We start from the raw sequence: 18,004 nt of genomic DNA, 5'->3' as shown, positions 1-18,004 counted from the left end.
AAAGGCTGTGTAATATTTCTCTAGATACAGCTAATAAAGTTTGTATTAAAGCTATATCACCAACTCCAATCTGACTATTCTGAGTTAAAGTTTCAAGCTCCCTTGAAAGAAAATAATAAACTGACATTACCAAAGTCAACAAGGAGAAAGTGATAGTAGCTTAGGATAAAAAGGAATATTAAAGAAAGTTTACCATAATGCTCAATGTTCCAATCATCTGCTTGTTGGCATTCCTAATGAAAGTCAGATTAATACACTGAACAAACTCATAGAAGTCAGCCAGGATGTGGAGTTAACAAAGAAACTCAGGACTACCATGACTTCCAAACAGACTACATGGCCTCTCTACAGTTCAAAGCTACATTCTACTGAGACCTGCATAGGATGGTATTGGTTATTTCACCTCTTCATTCAATACAAATTATCCATATTACTACCCCATTTTAGAGATAACTTTTCTTTACATGTTAAAAATATCTTGGATTGTAAATATAATTTCTGAATTCATACAGCTTCATTTTTCACTAACCTATCTTTGAAATATGCTCTTAATTCATGTTAAAAAGAATTTCCATCCAATACTATCAGATTTTTGATATGATACCATCATGTTGCTGACAACTAAAATCACCTGGGTTATTTCAGCTGTCAAAATTAACTATACAAACAAGTCAAAAGGAGAGTAATGGAAGTGCTCTTTCCTACACTTTGAATAACTATTTCAAGGAGAATTTTGAGCAACATTCCATATTGCTGAAATGTTCATCCTAAGCATTCCTTGGAGTGCAGATTTATAGATGACGTGCTTGCAGTATATCAGGGTTCATTAGGAGCTGCAAGGATTTGCAAATAAAATTAATGCAATTCACTTTAGGATACAATTTACACTAGAAACTGAAAATAAGATTTTTTTTTTTTTTTTTTTTTTTAAGATTTCCGTGTTCTATACCTGTTGGGTTGGATGATGGCCTTCATTTCTCGGGGGGGGGATTAATATTCTTGTCTCCTCATTATCCACGTCAAAAATCTGGTCCTATAAGGACTCTATTTCTAATGGGTTCATTCTCTTTGCTTCAGAGCAAAGTGCAACAAAACATTTTCTTTCTTTTTTTTTTTTTTTATGTAGCTCCTATTCATAAAAAGGAATTAATGTACTGTAGTAAACCTACAGTACATTTATATCAATCACAGGCTAAGAATTTTTTTTGTTAAACAATTTAATTTTTTTTTATATTTTTATTTCATTTTTGTACATATTCTGGAAATCCTGATCTAAAGGCCAAATATAAAACTTTTTTTTAGTCACTTCTGCCCACTAACACAAGCTTATTAGTGGGCAGATAAAATTCATCTCTGACTAAAGATATTCACAAATATCTTTGAATCCATGCCCAAAGCAAGATTCAAACCTAGATCAGGTATTAACCCTCTCAGTCAACAAGGATGGCAATACTTTTTTTCTCTAATAGTTTTAGAGAAAACTAATATTTTCATCAAAAGAGTTCATAAATAAATACAGAACTAATCCATTTTCAGCTGTTCAAGAAGAAGTACAATGAGTAGCAATCCTGTATGTTGGAGAAATCTGAGTGCATCCCAAAGATACTTAGAACTTTGGATCATCAATGTTGCATTACATAATGTCTGGAAGCTATCTTCATTTTTATATTTTATATCTTGTCAAGTATAAGCTTCCTACTCATTTTCTAGTTTATCTTACTGGGCAATCTAGAAGATATGCAGGGATTTTTTGTAGTGAGGATGTAATCTTGTTAAGACAGCTATAATTAGACCATGCTACTCTGCTGCAACTTTGAATATCTTTGAATCCATGCCCAAAGCAAGATTCAAACCTAGATCAGGTATTAACCCTCTCAGTCAACAAGGATGGCAATACTTTTTTTCTCTAATAGTTTTAGAGAAAACTAATATTTTCATCAAAAGAGTTCATAAATAAATACAGAACTAATCCATTTTCAGCTGTTCAAGAAGAAGTACAATGAGTAGCAATCCTGTATGTTGGAGAAATCTGAGTGCATCCCAAAGATACTTAGAACTTTGGATCATCAATGTTGCATTACATAATGTCTGGAAGCTATCTTCATTTTTATATTTTATATCTTGTCAAGTATAAGCTTCCTACTCATTTTCTAGTTTATCTTACTGGGCAATCTAGAAGATATGCAAGGATTTTTTGTAGTGAGGATGTAATCTTGTTAAGACAGCTATAATTAGACCATGCTACTCTGCTGCAACTTGTCATTTCATACCTGCACTGTTAATCTTCCTGTCATGTATGCTTGTGCTATTTTTTCCATTTTTTAAATCATACTGAAAATGCTCATGATGCTGATAAAAAAATTCTATGAAATATTTCTATAAAAAAATCTTTTAACATTAAGTGATCCATATCATTTAATTAACACACAAGTTCTAATAAAATGTTTTATAATTTCAGTAATCTGACAAGAAAAAGTGATCTAAAAGTGCATTTAAATAAAACATTTATATATATAAGTAAGGAAATATGTTGAACAATGATTACTGATAGAATAAGATAAACATCATTGGTACTTACAAATCGTGTGCTTCTTGCCATCATCCTTGGGTGAAGAGTTTGGAAGATTGTCTGAAAGACGGTAATTTTCTTGATTTTCATTTATATCCTCTTCAGCCATTACTTCTTCTATTGTTCTCAAGCTATGATGATGGCCTCTTCTATGGCTATGCCCACCTCCATGTTCTATCATTGCAGAAAAACAAAACGTGTATATATATATATATATATATATATATATATATATATATATATATATATATATATATTGTGTGTGTGCGTGTGTGTAACTGAACTGTCAGGATCTCTCAATTTAAAAACTTACACCTTAGTTAAATTCCGAACTATCCCCCATTCAGGTATCTTTTATAAGAATATCTGAGACAATTTCACATATTTCTATATTTATCATATATTAAGACTTAATACATACAAACTAGAATTATCAAAGATTATTTCAATATATCAGAACCTATGAACCTACACCAAAAGTAGAAGAAATAATTTTTTTTAAAGAAACAATTTTCATTTAGGATTAGTTAGCATTTAATTCTTATAAAATATCTTTTGGTAATATTTATTTAAAAAAAATTCACATTTGTTCATTATTTAGAAGTTGCTACTATTCTATCATTTTGTAGAATAGGTGAGGAGTTGCTTCACTGGATAATTCATTCTATTCCCTCTTTCTCTTTAATGTGTCAAGTTAAAAAAAAAAAAAAATAAATAAATAAAAAGCAACTTAAAAATTGCCATATTCGTATACAAAAAAATTTCCACTTAAATTTCAATAAAAGATAATTTATTTCAGTTATCTTTATTTTCCTACTGCTTGAGAATATTTCCATTGTCCAATGCATAAGCTATGGATCTGTGAATGTTTAGGATGTCTTTAGGTGGGAGATAATTTTCAATGTCTGATGGAAGATGACCGTCCCCTTTATCTGAAGTTTGAAAAGTGGCACATTTAGTCCCTAGAGCAGAGTTTCCAGATTATCTTAATCTGTCCATCCAATCTTTTATCATTGAGATTCTCATTAAAAATAAAAATAAATGAATAAAAAAAATTACAGTAATCTGCACTGGAAATCTTAATTCTGGGGTACTAGATCTAACCACTTATGTTGCAAGAAAAATATACTGAGTCAATGAAATCTTCTTTTCATCGCCTGACTTCAATAAAAGCATTTTTATCATCTCTTTCCTGAATAGTTATATAACTAGGATTCCAGAAATCCACTCACCACAGGCAAGTAAGGAGACAAAGTGGTTGAGATGAGCAAATTTTCAGCCTCATTCTAAATGCATTTTTTCTCATAATTTAACACTTTTTGTTTTTCTCTTAAAACATGTCATTCACTGTCAAGTTATTTGATCCCAGGTGGCTGGCAACCAATCAGAGAAATTTTATTTCTAGAGTACTGGAAATAAAACTTCTGGATCTGAAATCCTTAATTCAAACATGACAGCATTCTCTTTTGAAGAATCGCCAGAACAGTTGCAATTTTATCATAAAATAATAATACCATAATCACTTATGTTTAATATTTTTATTTGTAAAATATTTAGCTGTTTCATAGCCATTGTCAATACAGTTATAGGAAAACTCTAAAAATAACAATTTAATTGAAAGCACATGATATCATGTGCACTATAAGCTGCAGGAGCACATAGCTCCATCTGCATTAATAAATATTCAAAATAAATTAATTTAGTTAATTATTTTTAAATATAAGCAAACTTTAATTATAATTAAGGAACACATGAATGGTGAGTATTATTTAATATAACTTCCCAAAATTGAGAAAGTTTTAGGCAATCGCTTTTGTTCAGGTTCGGGTTGTGAATGTGTGTTTCATAGCTTTCTTTGTGGTCTTTCCTCTTTTATAATACCATCAGATTTACATTTCTTGAAATCTCACCTCTAATGCTTTCTAATTATCACAAGTGATAATCACACATACCAGCCACTGAATTAGAAACATGTATTTAATACTGTATTGGACCTCCTTTAGTCCAAATCATAGCTCATGTACAGTTTGGCATTGATTCCACAAGGTGTTGGATTGCACCTATGTCTACAACATACCAGGCATTCACCAGACAGTCTAACTGGCTCAGATTTGAGAGAAGAGGAATTTGCTCTGAGATTTGTTTTTCTAACATGTCCCATACATTCTCAACATGATTTAGATATGGGCTTTGTGGTGGCCGGGAAAGATGGTGGAAAATGATGTCATGTTCGCTGAACCACCGATGAACAATTCTTTTGCAATAGTATTGTCATCCATGAAACAACCGTCACCTGCTGGATAAAAAGTCAGCACTGCAGGATGGAGTTGATCAGCAATCATGTTCAGATATACCTTGGAAGACACCCAATATTGCAGCAACATCATGGGACCTGTTCTGTACCAACAGAATATGCCTCACATCATGACACCACCTCCAGAACCTTGAGTTGTGTTCATAAGGCAAGCTAGTTTCATTGCTTCATGGGGCTCCCAACAAACTTTCTGCCTACAGTCAGTACAGAGCAAAGATGTACTGTGACTTATTGGACCATATGATTTTTTTCCAGTCTTCCAGTGTTCGGTCATGATGTTCTGACACCAGATGAACTTTCTAGTTCTTCACAGAAATCAGTGGTTTCCATATAGGCATGTGACTGCCAATACCGATCACCGTCAATTCCCTGTGCATAGTTCGGTGAGATATGCATCGGGAACAGCCTTCATTGTTAATGTTTGGGTTAATTTTTGCACACAGGAAGTTCAGTTTGTCTGTACAAGCTTTTTTATATGATGGCAATCATGTTCCTGATAGACCATCTTAGGATCACAGTTATACTTCTTTAGAGACAAGCAAAGTAGATTATTTTTCCACTGATTAAATACCTGGGATAACTTAAAAAGAGTTTAGAAACCAGGCAATTCTGCTGTCTTTAAAATCATGGCTCCAGCCAGGTTTTTATACTTGCACTGTCCTTTAAAATAATATTCACTGTTGAAGCAGCAAAAGACCTAATTCCTGCAACAGGTGACAAACTTTGTCCTGCTTCACATTTTTTAATCATTTTCATCTTCATTTCTAAATCAAGTCTTTTTTTAATAATTTCTAAATCTTCATTTCTAAAGCAGTGCTAGGAAATTTCATTTCCTAGCACTGCTACCGCTTGCACTTTTCCTTCATCATTGCAATAAGAATAAACACTGACAGCACAACCACAGGTCTCTAGTCCAAAACAGTAGTAATGTACAGTAATCATTCATTCAACTCATTATCAGTGTCAACTACCAGAGGGTTATGGAGTTAAGCCATACACATATTTCTGCCAGCCCAGTCAAGTCCTCCATTTATTTTCTACAGGATGCAAAATAAATTTGCAATGGCCAGCAAAAATTTACATAAAGTCTAATTTACAGAAATTGAATATTACTTAAATCAAGGAATGGCTTTATTTCATTTGTCCACACATTCTTCCTATAATTTATACTCTTTGTAATAAACAAAATAAAAGCAGTACGATTAACAAGGAATGGTGTTAACCGTGAATGACTGTAAATAAACTTGTCTGAATTAAATAGGGAAAAGTTTAATCAAGGTATAGATATTTTGCAGGCATATTATCTTATTCGTTATATAATGTATAACTTATCTAAACTGTACTGTATAACTTATTGTCTACTGTTTATGTATACTTACTACTTACCATGAAATAAAAACAGACCAATAATGTTGACAACAAGACCTGCACTTCCAACATAAAGGATAAGAATGGGATTGTGAATTTCACCATAATCATAGAAACGTTTAAGTGCTTCCACTAAAATGGAGAAGCAAAGTGCAACCAAAAATACTGCATTAACTAGAGCTCCTAGTACTTCTGCTCGTGCCCATCCAAATGTATTTTTTGACCATTTTCTGGGAGACATCTGAAACAAACATTAAGTTAAAAAAATATATAAAAATAGTTAATACTGAATAGAGAGAGTTTAATAAAATTACAAATGATCAATAATTTAATTTTGTCATTCATATTAATGTAGCACATGAGATATTTACCGTCTTGTTGAAGGAACTCTATAACAAATACAAAATGAATAATGTTCATATTAATAAATTATTAATCATGAAAATGTAATGAATTGCTATCTTGTTACATCTTTTTTATCTTGTTACATATTACTCATTCCCTAATCTTAATTTGACATCCACAGTACTGAATAACTTAAAAAAAACCAAAAAAACCCCGCAAATTTCAGTATTTAAAAATGCTAAACTCTCCAATATACTTCTGATAAATTAATTTACTTTTCTACACAAAGAATTATTGGAAAGGAACAAAAAGTTTACCAAGTCAACCTCACTTGTGGTGAAGACTGTTTCTCAATGCAAAATAGCTTCCCTAGCAAAAAAAAAAAAAAAAAAAAAAAAGCCAATCTGCCACTCATAGATTATACAATTTTTATACAATTTCTCCCCCCCCCCCTTGCATTTGATCTAATCTGACTCAAAATCTCCTTACCAAACTGTTTCATTCATCTGATTATTACCCAAAAAATGAGGTGAGGTTATCTTACTCAGGGACTACAAAACATCCACAATTCAAACTGGCTTTGCTTCTTTAATTCCACCATTCAAGCACACAAGCATGTCAATGCATTTGCCATTAACAATACCTTAGCAAAAATAGTCCATCTTACCCACCAGAATACCAGACCACATCTCACCATTTTGCTAATACACTAGATCTCATCTAGAGGCTAATACACTAGATCTCATCAGCAAAAGAGAGCATCATCTAGATGCCCTCTTTTGTATAGAGTCAAGTATTTTTTGGGAGCTCCTGGGAGCAGCATCCCAAATGTGAGAGTAAGATTCAATAGTTGGATGGATTTATAATTACAATGCTGTTACTTTATCTCCAAATACCCTGGACGAAAGAAGAATCCTAGTTTCTTGAATCAGTTTTTTTTTTTTTTTTTTTTTACCGAGGAAGCAATGGTTGCAACGTGCTTATGCCAAGAGAGGCTTGATGTCAGGGTAATGCCAAGAAGAGAAATTTCATCTTGTCTAAAATAATACTAGAAGAAAATGGCTCTTTTTGTGAGAAATAAGGAAAAACTGTGTTTTGCTAGCATTGAAATTGACAAGGTTATCTGATCCCCTTTGAAGAATAGCTTGGAGATCAGAAATGAAGGTAGCAGAAGTTGATGCTCTGTAAGGTGTGGTGATTTGTGTAGTGCAAGGTTTATCAAATGAAAAGGAAGAATGTAACATGCTGTCATCAGCAAAACTGTGTATTGGATTGGATGTTAATTAACTGAAGTAGGTTATTGATACACAGAAGAAAGAAGGTGGATGAGAGAACAGAACCTTGTAGAACTCCAGCATAAGTTGCATAGCTAGGGGATAATGAGCTATCTGCCATCACAAGTAGTGTGTCAGTCAGAAAGTTCGCAAACTGACTGCAAAGTCATGGGGCAGGCCAAATGATGGGAGTTTATCTAACAGGCCTTTGTGTCAGACTCAGTCAAAGACTTTGGAGATGTCCAGTGCAACCAACTGAGATTCACCAAACTTTTCCATGATATTAGTTCAGAGATAAGTGACATATGTAAGTAGATGACTGTTAATTGGTAGTGGACGAATCCATACTCTGTCATTTATTAGTTGTCCATCTTCAAGGTAGCATATGAGTTATGTGTTGATGGTTATCTCCATTACTCTGGAGAGGACTCAGGTGAGAGAGAGATTGAGCAGTAGCTGGATGGTAGGGATTTGTCACCTTTCATAGGAATCGGTTGAACATATGCCATTTTCCAGATTTTGGGATAAATTCCACTGGAATAAGAGAGCACACAAAGGTGACACAGACCAGGAGTCAACTCTGGAGCAGAAATCTGCAGAACAATCAGAGGAATGCCATCAGGAGCAGGAGACTTTTTGGTGTCTAATGTGGTTTGGACAAGATTCTTCTGATCTCTTTCTGATGAAAGGATGGGGGGGGGGGGGATTTGGTGTTGACCATTTAAAATGATTAGGGGACATCAGCTCTGCATGCATTTGAGGAAAAGTATGAAACCAGTAGATACACTTTTACTGTGGGTGATGATACAATAGTGTGGAAGAAGTTGGACAAAAGTTATGTCCAACTTCTGTTGTTACATTGATATTTTCTTGCAGCTGTGGGGCTTTGGTATAAGTTGTAAAGGAAATTGGAGTTCTTAATGAAAGCTGGTTCAGTATGCTTGATTCTCCACTTGTACAGTAGCAAACTTTTTGAAGACTTAGGACATGGTGATTTAGAGTGAAATAAGGAATATACGTTTCCATACTAGTAAGGATTACTTTGATGATATGTTCTGTGAAAATGTCTAAGTTGGAAGGTTGAAGACAATAGTCCAACATAGGTAATGAGGCACAAAAGTTAAGGTCATCCCACTTTGAATTGTTATAATGCCAGACAACTTTTGATTAAGAGTAGCTCTTTGGGTGTTATTCCATAGAGAAGAGATAAGTGTACTTAGAAGGGCCACTAGCAAGGATGAGATCCAGGATGTTGGAGGAGTGGCTGAGGTTATCTGGTATTATGGACGCATGTGAACAATTTGTGTAAGGTCATTAGTGATGGAAAATATCTCAGCATCTCCAATAGCACAGACCAATACCTGCTTGGTCTGTGCTATTGGAAGAGAAAATCCAGTTAGTGTTGTGAAATTACTCTTTGGTGTAGTATATCAGAGTAAACATATACAGACATATCCTTGAGTAGAAAAGAGACAAAGATGTGTAGTTGAGAAACCTGACATGAGTGCTTGAGGAGGTTGAAATTTGAGTTTATGCCAGGAAAAGCAGGTGGGGTTTTGCAGACTGGAGATATCAATGAACACTGTTGATGTTGGAAACTAAGACTACATATATTTGTGAAGTAGATTTGGAAGGTTCTGTGGGGTGTCTGTTGTGTCTTAAGTCGCACATGCAATGCCTGTATTTTGGTTTTCACAGCAGTTAGTACAAGTACTTGATTTCCTTACTAATATTCCTTTTTTGATCCAACAGTCATTACCACCTCAGTGTTTTTTTTACTCCCATAGTTGTTGATAAAGTTGATGGCCTATGGCCTTATTCCCATTGAGTGAATGGTAGATTGGGACAGACTTGTACATGCGATCATGGGGAAGTGCCTTTGAACTTGTTGTTCACTGCTGCTATTAAATCTGATGTGCTTGTCGGTGTGTCACAGGTCACTTTTACAAGGTACAAGAAGTTTATTCCATTTTTTCATGGGTCTGAAGTGGTGGCACCTGATGATTTTTCTGGTATCAAAATTACATTCAGTAGGCTAAATGATATTCTCCTTTAGCTCATCAGTTTCTATATTGAAGTTGAGAGTGATGCACTGAACTTATTTTTGACATCGATCATGTTGTTGTGTCCTGAATAAGCATTAAAAAGGTTTATATTAAAATATTCAGGTCACAACATTAATTCTACTCAGGCAGAGAACATTGGAACGGTGGCAATAGAAAAAATAAATTGTTTGTAAACACAAGTCAAGATAAAGTTTAAGGAATTGTATAAAATTGTATAAAGTGTTTAAATATAATCTGTATTATTTGCCTGATAATAGAAATCCATGTAAGCTGGCAAAATCCGTTTGGAAAACCAGCCTCTTGCACTGAAATAGTAAAGCCTGTGAGTCAAGGTTTCAAAGGTCACTCTTACCGTCCTGCATTATGAAAGTATTGGAAAGGGAAACCTAAGCGTCTTCCAGGAATAGGAGGCAGACACACATGCAAAAAATTAATAGAGGGCGCTAATGAGATTGACGTGGACACACGTGATCGAGTTGGCGCGTGTTGCAAATATCGAGATTTAACGAGAGGAGAAAATGAAACAAAAAGGCCTTGCATGAAGATTCGAGATCTTTTTTTTCCTGGATTCCTGATCTCTCGGAGTGGTCCTGCTCATCGTAGGAGGGAAGTCCCTGGCCAGTCGCAGAAGGCACTTAGTTCGTCCGTCGTAGCGTTCGTATTGGGCCAAGCTATGTCCGTGTTCTAGGATAGCTGTGATGTCGTCATACGACAGAGGGACTAAATTGAGCCGTCCATTCAAGGCGACGTTACTGTGCCACCTCCCATGTTTCCCTCGGAGATTCTACTCGCACAGATCTACGGAAGATATCCTCCAAAGCGATTACATTTGAAGGCCTTGATGATTAGACAAGGCGGGAACAAGCTTTAAGAGTTCAAGGACAGAAATGGTAATGTAGATTTTTGAAATACTAATTCCAGTTGTAAGAAGAGAGTGAATTTCCTGTGTGAAAGTTTAAATTGGACTGAACTTAAAGAACTGTAACAGTAGCCTACAACAAGATACGTGTCTGAGACAGTGTTAAGAATTGTTTGCCCAAGAGGCCGAATAGATACAAGATCATGTTAAACTAGAAGTGTTTGTATTTAAGGTTATTAAGATTTAGTATGTGTGATAAGTACAAGTTAATTAGAGCTTCTGATCTAAGTTGAGTGCAACCATATTATCCTGTTTTGAAATGTATTATAGTGTATCACCTTAAAGCTAATTAAATCATTTAATTCATGTATTTGCCTGATCTGCCTATATTATATGAATTCAAAACTACCGCTCATAAAATTAACAACGAATCAAGCGGGATAAACCCATGAATACTAATGCAATAAGTAAGCCACGACTGTAAGAAAGAAAAGGACAAGCGAGGGGGAGATAAATTTATGCTGATCAAATAATCATTAACTCTCTAAAGGCTCTAAAGGAGTCACCCTGAACAAGAATCCTTTCTACCTAGGTATTAGCTGGCACAGCATAAATATAAATGTGTTAATACTTATAGGGTGAACTTCTTCAGATTGTTTGTTTAGGACATAGAGAGGCCAATAGGACTGCAAAGCACTGAAGGAGATAATATTTGATTGCAGAGTTTAAATTATAAGGGATGAATGTGTATAAGTAAGGTACAGTGTTAGATGAGTTTTGAATTTAAGAAAGATAGGATGTTGGATTAGTTAAGAAAGGGTAGATAAAGGATAAATAACTAATTAAGTAAAGAAAAGGCAAACAAGATAAGAAAAAGTCTCAACATAAATGGTGTAGCTGGTAGGATAAAGGAAAGATATAAAACAATAGAAGTTAATCTAAACGATTAGAGTACAAACGTATTATAACAAATAAGTAGAGAGATAAAAATTATAAGAAATGTTGCAACAATGTCATGCACTGCTGATGAAATGAGCTTGCGAAGTTTGTTGGCTCATCAGTTTCTGTATTAAAGTTAGAGCAATAGCATTGAACTTATTTTTGCTGTTGATCATGTCATGCACTGCTGATGCAATGAGTTTGTGAAGTTTGTTGGTGTTATCAGCAGCAGGTGCATTTAGGCTGAGCATTGTTCATTGAGCAGTTTGAGTGATTTCATTTTGGAGGATAGTCTGATTAATAGTGATAAGGTGTTGCTCTAGGCTGATGCACAAATTTAGGAGTTATTTTACTGAAGGGAGAGAGAAGAAAGGCTGGTTCAGGTGTAAGAGGTGTATGTGCCAATTCATCAATATTTGCAGTGTGCAATAACACCAGAAACCACACATAAAACCGTTTTCTATGTGTTGGTGATATCTAGTCTGCAATTGTGGCACTTTGCATTAATGTTGATGTTTCCTTGTTTAACTGTGCTGCAACTGGTGAGACTCAATGTGCTCTGTCATCATTGAACTTTTTGCTGTGATTTTTGCTTCATGTGGTAGGCATAACGAGCATTTGCACATGGCCAATATTACACTCAGATAAAGAAACTATTTGAGGCACACAAAGTACTTACGTACTGTACAGGAACATCAAGTCCTTTAGGATCTTCTGCAGTGTTTGGTGGAGATTTTGGAGAAAACACTTTTGAAAGCAATAAAATATGGGAGCACAAGTTAAGAGCAGCAACTTATTCCAAGGTACTGACTATATACTTCATCAAGCAAATGACCTCTGAAACTTCTATTTTTTTTTTCCATGATCTGACCACTCTATCCATTCTCCAGATCTAAACACCTGCTCAGATCAAATAACAGAAACAATTCTTACTAGAATGAAGGCCTTCATCCTCCATTCTACCCAACTACTATCATAGCCATAGTTCTTCAATAATTGTCAGAGAAGTCCATGGAAAACATTCAGCATATCACAAGTGTATTGAAACCAAAACTCCATTACTGCTCTCAGGTAATGCAGTTTGCAACTTCAAAGGAAAAAAAAAAATCAACAAATATATATCTAATTTTGAAAGGGCCAAATGCCCTAAACTTATACCCTGTTCAAATAGTTGGGCTTTCTCGTCCCTTGTCAAGGCCTACTGGATGCAAATTGTGTCCACTGCTCTCTGACATCCAAAATGTACCATTGTAACATTGCTCAAAGACGAGGCTTACTTACTGATATCACTCCTCCTTCAACCTTGCACAGATGACCAAGGGAAAAGCACTCTCAATTTATCAAGAACTCCTTAGTTCTTGATAGCATTTTATCAAGAACCCCTTAGTTCTTTGAAGGGCAGCTCCAGGTTGCCCTTAGTCTTTCATTAGGAAGAAATCAGAAGAATATTAAATAGCCTGAACAGCAACAAGTCATTTGGTCCTGATGTCATCGTCCCCCTAACTATCATCCGATCATTCTTGCTTCAGTTCTCTCAACATTTGACATTTGATTGGATCTCTCACCTAACCATCATCTCTGGAACATCTTCTACCCTTTGCGACTAGGTCACCAGTTTCCTCTCTGCTCTCTGGCCACTTACCAAGTGTCATGGTAGATGATTTTCTCTCCTCAGATTTCTCTACCAACATAGAAGTATGCCAGTACTTTATGCTCTTATCCACCTTATTCCTCCTCTACATAAAGTGATACCTCACTGACTTCAAATCCTATTCACATCTTTCTGATGACAGTGGATTCCATTCGTCTTCCTTGTCTGACAAACCTCGTGTCTGCAAGTAGTGTGAATGAATTCAATAACTGGTATGACAGCCAGTGTGGGTAATATGTGGACTCCCACAAGGAGTCTCTTAATAACATGTCCTGAGCATTTATTTGTCCCTATCCAAACTTCATCATCACTAAATCTGCTAAAATAAGATTTTTCAAAGAACACAATGAAATTCTGATATATCTTTCTATCTCTATGAATCATGCTTTAATCATATTTTACTTTATTATAATAAAGTAAAATATTATCATCAATTTCCTGATAAGTATGCTCAAGGGTTGTTTAGGCTGCTATGATAGCACTACACGATTAAGTCTACATTATTATTAATCTCCGATCAACAATTTTTCTCTAAATTAGTCTATTACTCAAAAGTACTCCAATATTGTCATATATATCTAACATTTCATGCTTCTAAGAGACCAGATAAAGGTTCCTTGCGTCTATGATGTGAGGAACTTTTATCTAGTATTTCATATGTGAAAGTTTTGTAGAAAATGATCTTCTATAAAAAATTCTGAGTTCAAATCTTAAAACTTTATTTGAAAGTTCTGATAAAATATGAAAGATGACAAAGAATTTGCACTCTCAATATTCTATTTCTTTCTGGTATCATGACTACAAATATTTCTGTTTTGTAATGTCATCCTTGGGGAATAATGTAGATAATTTTACATAAATAAACTAACACTGTTACGACCTCTACAGAAGACTTCTTTTCCTTTTTTTTTTTTTTTAATGGAAATCAACCCATGAAAGATTGTATATACCTATCTTATATTTAGTATCACAGAAGGAAGCTAAAAGAAGGGCTACAGGTTAGATAATCCAATTTTTCCTACACTAGAGACAAGGCATGGCATTTTTTCAATACAATGTTTTGTCTCTAGTGTAAAAAACACTGAATTGGAGTCATGAATGCTTCATGACTCCAATAAGCAGTGGCCAAACACCAGGCAAATGAAATTCATCCACTACCTAAAAACATTTCCAAACATCCATGCTCACAATGGGATTTTAACTCACTACCCGTTATCTGGGGAGCATGATCACTGTCACTGGTGGTGACAGTGAGCATGCTGTTCTGACATGGGAAGTAGCTGATACCGTGGGATTGAACCTAGTATTCTCCTCAGATGTATGGATATTTCATTAAAAAAAAAAATGGCTACATGCTGAACTTATGATCAACTGAGGAGAATAGTAGGTTTGATCCCATGGTATTTGTTGTGAGATGGGAAAAATATCAGCAAAATGCATGGGAAGAATTTTAAAAAATATATCAATACTGGAATGTGTCCTCAGAATTCGAAGAATTAACAGGGCAGGCATGAAATAGATGTGCAATCTTATTAAGCAACAGATTCTTAAGATAAAGATGATGTGGAAGGAATACTCTGTGTGCAAAAAAGATGTCAGTTATGAAAATTACAAGGTAGGCCAGAAAGGTTACAACTACACTATTCATTTGGAAAGCTAAGCGTGAGTATGAAAAGAAACTGGCTCTGCAAGCTAAAGTCAAATCAAATTAATTTTACTGTTGTGTTTCAAGTAAAAGAAAGAATGAATGTGAAAGAATAACTATAGTCAACTAATGAGCAATAATGTTTGCTAAAAGCTATCAGCCTAGTGGTATGCAACATTGAACTCAATGCTATCTATACACTGAAGGAAGAAACTTAATGTGAAGGAGGTACAGAGCTGTTGCACAAACTGAATTATGAATTTTGAAATATGGACTGATGGGATAATAGCAGAGGGAGCCAGCTGAACTGGCTATTCCTTTGACTTGATTGTATTATCTGAGTCATAGCATGGGGAAGATTTCATACAGGTAGAAAGAATGTACACTGCTCAAAACAATTAGGGGATGGTTTTCTTGTAAATTATAAAGTTATAAAAATAATAACACATTTATTTTAAAATATTGTTAATATACAACAGTGTAGAACACACAACTGCATACAAAATCATGTTAAGACTTGTTGAAGCATGTGGGAGGGGTTATAAAAGTGTGGCTTGTTGCACTCACTTCCACAGTGCATAATTATCACTTCAATTGTAAACCTGTGTCACCTACCATTATTTTGTTAAAAATGGCAGAGCAACATGCTATCCCGGAATCCACAGCTTGAAGAGCTATTGGTCGATTAGAAGCTGGACAAGCGCAGCAAGTTGTCGCTCAAGTATGTCGTGTATCTCAAAGCGTAATTTCACAACTCTGGAATAGCTTTCTGGAGATGGAAATGTTCCAAATCGTTTTCATGCCATAGGTTTATATGCTTGAAGCCTAATGGTTTGCATTCCACTTACAGCAACCAAAAAAAGAGTCCAGAAGAATTTGGGCACAGGAATACCGCAATTAGACAAAACTGGACAAATGCAGCAAGTTGTTGCTCAAGCATGTCGTGTATCTCAAAGCATAATTTCTCAACTCTGGAATAGCTTTCTGGAGATGAAATGTTTGAAATCGTTTTCATGCCATAGGCTTATATGCTCGAAGACTAATAGTTTGCATTCCACTTACAGCAACTAAAAAAAAGAGTCCAGAAGAATTTGGACACAGGAACACTGCAATTAGACAAATGAGGATTGGGCTTCTGTACTTTTTAGTGACGAGTCCAGGTTCAGTTTGCAACCAGATAACCGACGTATCTTGATATGGCATGAAAGTGGAACAAGAAATAATCCACAGTTTGTTCGTGAAAGACCCCAACAGCAAAGTGAGAGTTTGGTGGTATGGGCTGGAATAGTACAGATGGCCATACTGATCTCTATTTTATCAGAAACTGTTCCTTAACAGGTATTGCAATGAGATTTTGGACCTATAGTTCATCCATATGCTGCAGCAAATGGCCAAGAATTCATTTTTATGGATGATAATGCTCGTCCACACTGTGCAAATTTGGTACAAGAGTGGTTTGAGGAAGAAGGTATTGAACGAATGGACTGGCCTGCCTGTTCACTGGATTGTAATCCAATCGAACATGCCTGGGATGCTTCAGGTAGGGGCATTTCTGCTCAACTGGTGTCACCACGATCACTTCAAGAGCTCGAAATTGCTCTCACAGAAGAGTGGGGATATATTATTATTATGTGACACCTCCAGGAAGTCCAAAGACTCATCAAGGGAGAGTGTGCCAACAGCATCGAACAATTGATCTCCTTTCAACTACTAACCACGCTCAAACTTGCTTAACTTTTTTCATGAGCTATTAGTAGCAGAGGCTCTACCATTCGACCAACCTTTGCCAGCAAAGGTTGGTCGATATTCAACAAGAACTGTTTGATCATCTTATCCGGTCAATGCAATCGAGATGTACTGCTGTTTTAGCTGTTAATGGAGACCATATGCCCTATTAAAAATTAACAAAAGTGTTTTTAGCTATTCTTGTTAAAATTATTTCATGCTAAAATGTATAATTTGCTAAATTTGTAATAAATATTGATTACAAATTTACAATATCTCATCAATTACACCCTATCCATAAGTAAGAAATATTTATTCATGTATAAAGTACCCATAGTTATAATTATTTGCAAAAATTTATAATTATCCGACAGAAACTAAAATATCCCCTAATTGTTATGAGCAGTGTATAATAATCCCATTGAACAAGGGTGGTACAAAGCCCGATGTGTCTAACTATTGACCTATCAGCATCTCTGGACTAGTGGTGAAGATTTTGGAAAAGCTGGTAAGCGACTGTATAGAGAAATTGGTTGATAGAGAAACTGCACTTTGCAATGAACAGCATGAATTTACTAAAGGAAGGCAACATTTGAGTAACTTACTTGCATTTTATAATAATGTCACAGGTAAGGTAGACAAGGGAAATGAATACACCATGATACCATTGTACTTTGTCAACGGTTTTGAGTGGATTCATCATGGAAGGATGTTGGACTGGTTAATAGCTTACCAGTTTGGATAAGAGGATGGCTGAGTGACATATCAAAAAGTGGTGTACAAGGGATATGAGTCTACAAGATTTATGGTTGTCAACTGACTTCTCTATTCGAGGCTTTTCTATTAATGTAGAGAAGTCCTGCTCTTTAGCTCTTGTCCCCTCTGGTCGTGACAAGAAGCTTAAGGTTGAGACTATAGAGTTTTCCTTGTACGGGAGGCCGTTGCATGCTTTGACCATCCTGGAAGAGTGGAGATACCTCGGTATCATGTTCACCCCCAAAGGGAAGGTCTTCTGTCCCTTCTATCCTAGAAGCTGGGATCGCTTCTTTGGGGAAAGCTCCTCTCAAGCCCCAGCAAAGACTGTTTCTCCTTTCCTACTATCTCCTACCTTGCTTTTACCACAAGTTAGTGCTTGGTAGGACATATATCTCGGTACTGTCCCAAATGGACAGGGCTATACATTCAACTGTGAGATCACCGCCTGACACTCCTACTGCATATTTCCATGCAAGGGTGAAGGATGGTGGGC

General features: G+C 35.4%; 1 protein-coding gene across 2 annotated transcripts in view; it reads right to left on the bottom strand.

The window, feature by feature from the left end:
• The window catches only part of LOC150104900 (proton-coupled zinc antiporter SLC30A1-like), a 139,822-nt gene that overhangs the window by 63,950 nt on the left and 57,868 nt on the right, over positions 1-18,004 (bottom strand). For both annotated transcript variants that reach the window (XM_090396046.1, XM_090396047.1), the window contains exons 3-4: positions 6,270-6,492; positions 2,579-2,743 (exon numbers count right to left, since the gene is read on the bottom strand). In XM_090396046.1, the coding sequence (XP_090252172.1) occupies positions 2,579-2,743; positions 6,270-6,492 (388 nt within the window). The remainder of the gene's footprint in view (positions 1-2,578; positions 2,744-6,269; positions 6,493-18,004) is intronic.

Source organism: Typopeltis vanoorti, chromosome 7 (assembly GCF_054136105.1).
Source record: "Typopeltis vanoorti isolate ZY-2024b chromosome 7, IOZ_Tvanoo_1.0, whole genome shotgun sequence".
NCBI lineage: Eukaryota > Metazoa > Arthropoda > Arachnida > Uropygi > Thelyphonidae > Typopeltis > Typopeltis vanoorti.
The sequence above is the reverse complement of the archived record's forward strand: the minus strand, read 5'-3'. Positions and strand labels throughout refer to the sequence as shown.